Source organism: Rutilus rutilus (assembly GCF_951802725.1).
Source record: "Rutilus rutilus genome assembly, chromosome: 9".
Classification (NCBI taxonomy): Eukaryota; Metazoa; Chordata; class Actinopteri; order Cypriniformes; family Leuciscidae; genus Rutilus; species Rutilus rutilus.
The window spans coordinates 1674269-1681854 of NC_140223.1; the positions used below are offsets into that span (position 1 = coordinate 1674269).

Genomic DNA, 7586 nt, shown 5'->3' on the forward strand with positions numbered 1-7586 from the left:
CACCACACTCTCACTCACTCACTCAGACTCTCACACACACACACACACATCACTCAGTGTTTCTCACTCTTCTGTTGTTGTGTTGCAGGAGTTGATCTATAAGGAGTTTTTCTCTCAGGGTGATTTGGTGAGTTAAACTTTAGCTTATGTTTTCTTGAATGAGAATGATCACATGACCAATGATCACATGACCAAATCACATGTCATTTATTTCCAATCACAGCGGTCATGTGACCAACCTTCAGCATTGAGATATGAGGCTTGTTCGACTTGAACCGGCGCTGCACAGACCGATCTGTGAATGACATCAAAGTACCGCGAGAGCGAATAGAGAGCAGACGGCTCCTTATGCTTTTGAACTGCTCTCGCTGTACTTTGATGTCATAAACCGATCGGTCTGTGCAGCGCCGGTTCAAGTCGAACAAGCCTATGGTTTAAAATAATGTCAGTTGTTGCTTCAACACTGTAAAGAAACCCTTAAACAACATGTAATGTTAAAAGGGTTAACAAAATACTGATAAATCACTGTTGACATTTCAGTAAAATGTTGAAAAGATGTTAAAACAGTGTTGCGATATCAACTTGATTCACTGAATAAAAATGCTGTCCGGGTTTCATTAATCACAAACGTATAATGCGTTTTACATCATAGCATTTTTTTTTATTACTTTATTGACTTCATTTCCAGGTTTAACCCTGTAAAGCTTGACATATGAAATTTTATTTAAACGAAACAGTTTATGGAACATTTAAATAAAATATAAAAAGAAATCTAAAAAAGGTAGCGTATGTGTTTTTATGTTTAAATATGATCCATCAGGCTTTTATGGCTGAGAATATGAAGGAAAATGTAATTCAGAGACTCAAACTGAGCAAAAATATTATATTTGCTGCAGATGCTGATATTAATATGAAATCCTGATGCTTTTAATGTAAATCAAGAAGATCTTTATATCAGTACAGCAGATACTGACATAATATGCATATATCAATATCTGCCAATAATATTTCTTAGTAAGATGATATTTAAATGCTTAGTTTTATTATCAAAGCTCTGTAGTTTCTAAGCATATAATGCAGTGCAATACAATGATGATTGACAGATGAATGAATAAACCTTCCTCAAAAGCCTGATGAACATATGTAAGATTTTTCTAATAAATGATAATGGTAAATCAAGTAAATCTCAGTTGCTTCAGTACAGTTCAAATATTACTAACAGTATCAGTTATTCTTACTTTTACTTAATAAAATCAGTGTAGATTTGACAGAATAAAGACACGAGGTGGAGATGGAGGACGTTTGTACAGTTATATAAAAACACAGAAGGACTGGAGGAGATCATGTGCGACAGGTTTATCAGATCATGTTGATCATTTAGAGGCGTATCAAATATGGATTTATAGGGTTAAATGATGCAAGAGCACACAGAATGAAAGCAGTTGTGTGTTTTCTAGGGTTAAATGATTGTGTGTTTTAGGAGAAGGCGATGGGAAACAGACCCAGTGAGATGATGGACCGAGAGAAAGCCTACATCCCTGAACTCCAGATCAGCTTCATGGAGCACATCGCCATGCCCATATACAAGTCAGTGTCGATGCTTATTCACTTTAACCCGTTACCTGCCACTGTTTACATCCTTCTATAACTAATTCCATTTTGTCTTATAATATTACCAAGCATATATATTGAAAATAGCAGAGGGCCTAATACAGAGCCTTGCTGCACTCCATAATTTACTGACATTATCTTAGAAAAATGGAAACGGTCTGATAGGTACGATCTAAACCACCTTTAATGCCTGTCCCTGAACACCAGTGTAATGTCAATCTCACACATGTCAATCTAAGAGTATTTTATGATCTATAGTGTCGAACGCAGCACTAAGATCAAGTAAAACTAGTTTTCAGAAACAGCCTGTATATATGATATATGAAACATTTCAGTCTGGATTTTTTTCACTTGATAGCCTTTTAGTGGCTCAAATTTGGAATACAACTTGTTTAGATATATGGCTTTGATTTTCTAGCAATTTTAGAGGCAAATTATTTTGTTTTAAAAAATGGTCATAAGCGCAATAATCTGCTGATTGTCTTCTCTGGTGCTCTTCGCGTGTCGGTCAAAAATGTCTTTCTTTTTTTCAATTAAATGAATGTATTATATTTTAGTTTGATAATGTTTTTATTTAATATTTTTGTATTTTTTATACAAAATTATATTTACCTTGTATTTATACATATATATATTGTATATACAGTGAGGAAAATAAGTATTTGAACACCCTGCTATTTTGCAAGTTCTCCCACTTGGAAATCATGGAGGGGTCTGAAATTGTCACCGTAGGTGCATGTCCACTGTGAGAGACATAATCTAAAAAAAAAAAATCCAGAAATCACAATATATGATTTTTTAACTATTTATTTGTATGATACAGCTACAAGTATTTGAACACCTGTCTATCAGCTAGAATTCTGACCCTCAAAGACCTGTTAGTCTGCCTTTAAAATGTCCACCTCCACTCCATTTATTATCCTAAATTAGATGCACCTGTTTGAGGTCGTTAGCTGCATAAAGACACCTGTCCACCCCATACAATCAGTAAGAATCCAACTACTAACATGGCCAAGACCAAAGAGCTGTCCAAAGACACTAGAGACAAAATTGTACACCTCCACAAGGCTGGAAAGGGCTACGGGGAAATTGCCAAGCAGCTTGATGAAAAAAGGTCCACTGTTGGAGCAATCATTAGAAAATGGAAGAAGCTAAACATGACTGTCAATCTCCCTCGGACTGGGGCTCCATGCAAGATCTCACCTCGTGGGGTCTCAATGATCCTAAGAAAGGTGAGAAATCAGCCCAGAACTACACGGGAGGAGCTGGTCAATGACCTGAAAAGAGCTGGGACCACCGTTTCCAAGGTTACTGTTGGTAATACACTAAGACGTCATGGTTTGAAATCATGCATGGCACGGAAGGTTCCCCTGCTTAAACCAGCACATGTCAAGGCCCGTCTTAAGTTTGCCAATGACCATTTGGATGATCCAGAGGAGTCATGGGAGAAAGTCATGTGGTCAGATGAGACCAAAATAGAACTTTTTGGTCATAATTCCACTAAACGTGTTTGGAGGAAGAAGAATGATGAGTGCCATCCCTACTGTGAAGCATGGGGGTGGTAGCATCATGCTTTGGGGGTGTTTTTCTGCACATGGGACAGGGCGACTGCACTGTATTAAGGAGAGGATGACCGGGGCCATGTATTGCGAGATTTTGGGGAACAACCTCCTTCCCTCAGTTAGAGCATTGAAGATGGGTCGAGGCTGGGTCTTCCAACATGACAATGACCCGAAGCACACAGCCAGGATAACCAAGGAGTGGCTCTGTAAGAAGCATATCAAGGTTCTGGCGTGGCCTAGCCAGTCTCCAGACCTAAACCCAATAGAGAATCTTTGGAGGGAGCTCAAACTCCGTGTTTCTCAGCGACAGCCCAGAAACCTGACTGATCTAGAGAAGATCTGTGTGGAGGAGTGGGCCAAAATCCCTCCTGCAGTGTGTGCAAACCTGGTGAAAAACTACAGGAAACGTTTGACCTCTGTAATTGCAAACAGAGGCTACTGTACCAAATATTAACATTGATTTTCTCAGGTGTTCAAATACTTATTTGCAGCTGTATCATACAAATAAATAGTTAAAAAATCATACATTGTGATTTCTGGATTTTTTTTTTTTTTGATTATGTCTCTCACAGTGGACATGCACCTACGATGACAATTTCAGACCCCTCCATGATTTCTAAGTGGGAGAACTTGCAAAATAGCAGGGTGTTCAAATACTTATTTTCCTCACTGTATACCTTGTATATTTCACTTTTTGAGCATAGACCTGAAAATTAAATTTCCAACTTAAACTGTCGTAAATCATGAATGCTTTAAAGCACAGACTGAAGTTTGATCTCTTTTCAAAGACGGCACTTGGTAGATTATTGCTGAAGTGAAAAAAGTTTTAAAAAGTAACAGTATTAAACGTGTATTGTTATGAAAAATGCATAAAAATACTATTTTCAATTTTTATATGACATATATATTTTCAAAATCACGTTTTACTCTAAAACTGCAAGAAAATCAAAAATCACAAGTGTTACTATTGTTTTCAGGAATTTTTGTGTGTGTGTTCACACAGCAAGTGCCAAAGCCTTTACCAAGTTTCATACCATTCCGATGAAGTCAAAAAAAAAAAAAAAAGAGTACCAGAGGGTTAAAGAGAGTACAGTACTTTAAAGCGTTCATGAAGTGTTTATATTCTAAAGCATCAGAGGTTCAATTCTTCTGGCAGCCAATAAAAAAGTAATTACAAGGAAATGGCTAAAACCAGAGCCACCTACAGTTCATGAATAGATTGACATATTGCACAATATATAAGTGATGGAAAAGCTTTCCCAGATAGAAGATTTTTGATCAATATGGAGAAAATGGACTGATTATATAAAACCAATTTGCCCAGACTTTTCCTAAAAAATAAATGATATGTAAAGTAATGTTTTTAAGAACTACAAGTAGCTCCCCTCGTTCTTGTACACAGTTGCTGTCAAAATGAGGAAAATACAGTACATCTTGAGTACTTGATTTCCATGATGGTTTGTAATGCTGTCTTTGTATTGACATGTATGTTTTTTTATTTTATTATTATTATTGTTAAGAAGCAAATAAATCCCGTTAAATTTACAGTAAAAAACTGGCAGCTGTGGTTGCCAGAAAACATTTTAGGTTTTACAGACTTAACTTAAATTTACAGTAAAAAAACATATTTCATTATCTGATATAATGTTAATTTATCGACCTATTGAAGTAACATGATCGATCAAAGCTCAACACAAGCAGCTTTTTCACAAGGAGAAAGTTAATAGTAATATATTGAAGCTGCACAGTGTCATTCACACAAACATTAACGGAAACCAATTAACAGTTTTTCACTGTAGCATTTTTACTGTTAAAATCACGATAATTTTTTACAGTGTAAGTATTTTTTCCTCTGAATTGAAAAAAAAAGAAGTGCATGAGAAGTTAACATCTCGGATGATTTGTCCCAGGCTCCTGCAGGAACTCTTCCCGCGCTCGGCCGAGCTTTACGAGCGTGTGGCCGCCAACCGCGAGCAATGGGCCAAAGTCTCCAACAAGTTCACCATCCGCGGGCTCCCGAGCAACAACTCGCTGGACTTTCTGGACGAGGAGTTCGAGCTTCTGCAGTCACAGGGCGCCTTCGGGGACGAATCGCATCGCATGAACGGATGCCTGGACGACGACTGCGACAAACTCCACCAGTGACATCACAGGTCAAAGGTCATCCACGGAGTTACGTCTCGCTGACAGTTACGAGGAAAGGTTCGTCGTCACGCGACGCATGGCGTTGCACGGTCAGCGGAGCGTCGAACGTTTGGACAGAAAAATAGTGCGAATTTGCCTAAAAAAAGTTACATTCTCAGTGGCCCCGAACTTATTTTGATCGATTGAATACTTAGATGCTCAAATACGTGTCCAAACCGAAGTGAAACATTGTGTCAGCTGAGAGTTCTAAAGTGTCAGCTGAGAGTTCTGAAGAGAACAGTTACAGTGTTACAATGTTACATTTTTTAGAACTTATTGTTTCAAAGCAGCTTCACAGTAACAAACAGGAAATAACAGAATCACTAATGCAAACTTCATCAAATATGAGACAAATTAGCTCTAAACAGACAGAATAGTCAACAAGTTTTCCCACTGTTTACACGTACCAGGAGAAGCTGAAGGAAAACTAAGCCACACGGAAATAGATTTTTTGCTTTAAACTGATTTCGTCTCTCAGGCGTCAGATTTCTCCATTCCTGAAATCCCAAATCCTCTGAAATGTGAGGCGAACGGAGAGCGGCGGGACTGAAACACACGGATCTGCTGGGATCGGCCTTCTGAAACTCTGTACATACACTCGTGTGTTTTAAAGGGCTACACGGCCCTCACACTTTTCTTTCTCAGGATGGCAGAATGTGTGCGTCAAATGGATCTTGCCTTACAAATGTTTGCGTTGCCTTCCTGAGGGACTGTAAACCAGATGTATAAAAACATTCAGCCTGTCTGTGTACAGTTCTGAAGCTACATGGATATATGGGAATATCTGTTCGCAGTGTGTAAATGTGTGTTTGCACAGGTGTGACTGTACGTGCATTTGCCAAATTCTGCAAAGGAACGGAAACTGAAGAGGGTGATGATGTCTGTTTTATGAAAAATGTGACTTTGCTTGAACTACTTTCTCTCTCGCGGGTCGCTGATATTAACCTGCAACGGAGTGTGAATTTCACAAAAACTCCACCATATGTCACTATAAAATCAGAATAAAAGATATTTTGCATTAGAGAAATCACAGACAGCAACATATTGTCAGTCCAGATCCGGCCCAGATCCGGGCCTCATGTGGATTCCACACATACTCGATGTGAGCCGGATCTGGGCCGACACAATGTTTCTGTCTGGGATGAAGCCTGTTTTTAGGACCAATCATCCTGTCCTGACATCATTTTTTAATGATTATAGTTTTAGTAACAATAATAACCCTTGTGTGTGTATGTATGTTTATATATATGGGTATGGAAGCTTGTTTTCGCCACAGAATAAAACATTTTAAAAGATAATTGCGACTTTCAATCTCAGAATTGCGTGATATAAAGTCAGAATTGCGTGATTTAAAGGAACCGTATGTAAGAAATGTATTTAAATTAATCATAAAATGGCCCTGATATGTCACTAGACATTAAGAAATCATGTTCATTTCAAATACTTATATCACTGACAACAGTAGTCCGGCCAGGATATTGTCATTTAAAAGTGAAGTTGCAGCCCTCAACTGATGTTGATGTTGTCATGTTGTGTTTTGGCCTGATGCTCCACCCACCACCTATCTACCAATCACGAAGTCAGTAGTGTTTCGGCATCTGGGTTGCCAGCTCTGCATCTCTAGTTGCCACAGCTGCAGCTACAAACGTTCCTGCTGGATCCTGCAGCATATCTGGCAACCTCGAGTCAGGGGGGAGGAGGAGGGGATACACCGCTCTACAGTAATTTGAATGTGATTGCAGTACCAGTTTTGGCCACAATCTTACATACGGTTCCTTTAAAGTCGCAATTGCGTTACAAAGTCAGTATTGAGTGATATAAAGTCAGATTTGCGTGATATAAACTTTTCTCGCAATTGCGACTTCATATCACACAATTCTGACTTTATAACACTCGCAATTGCGAGTTTATATCTCGTTTCGACATTTTTTCTCAGAATTGTAAGACATAAACTCGCAATTGCGTGATATAAATTCTAAGGAAAAAAAAAAAAAAATTTTTCTCAGAATTGCGAGTTTATATCTCACAATTCTGACTGTATAACACGCAATTGCGACTTTTATATCATGCAATTCTGACTTTATAACCCCCAATTGTGTGTTATAAAGTCAGAATTGCATAATATGAAGAAGCAATTGCAAGAAAAAAATCAGAATTTCGAGTTCTGATAAAATTACTTTATAATAACACGCAATTGCGACTTTATATCACGCAATTCAGACTTTTGCG

The 7586-nt window shown here is 38.1% G+C and overlaps 1 protein-coding gene across 5 annotated transcripts in view; it reads left to right on the forward strand.

Moving 5' to 3' along the window:
• Positions 1 to 7338, forward strand: part of pde2a (phosphodiesterase 2A) — a 185969-nt gene extending 178631 nt beyond the window's left edge. For all 5 annotated transcript variants that reach the window (XM_084420110.1, XM_084420112.1, XM_084420114.1 and 2 more), the window contains 3 exons: positions 89 to 127; positions 1481 to 1587; positions 5084 to 7338. In XM_084420110.1, the coding sequence (XP_084276236.1) occupies positions 89 to 127; positions 1481 to 1587; positions 5084 to 5318 (381 nt within the window). In that variant the 3' untranslated portion in view covers positions 5319 to 7338. The remainder of the gene's footprint in view (positions 1 to 88; positions 128 to 1480; positions 1588 to 5083) is intronic.
• Positions 7339 to 7586: the final 248 nt, after the last annotated feature.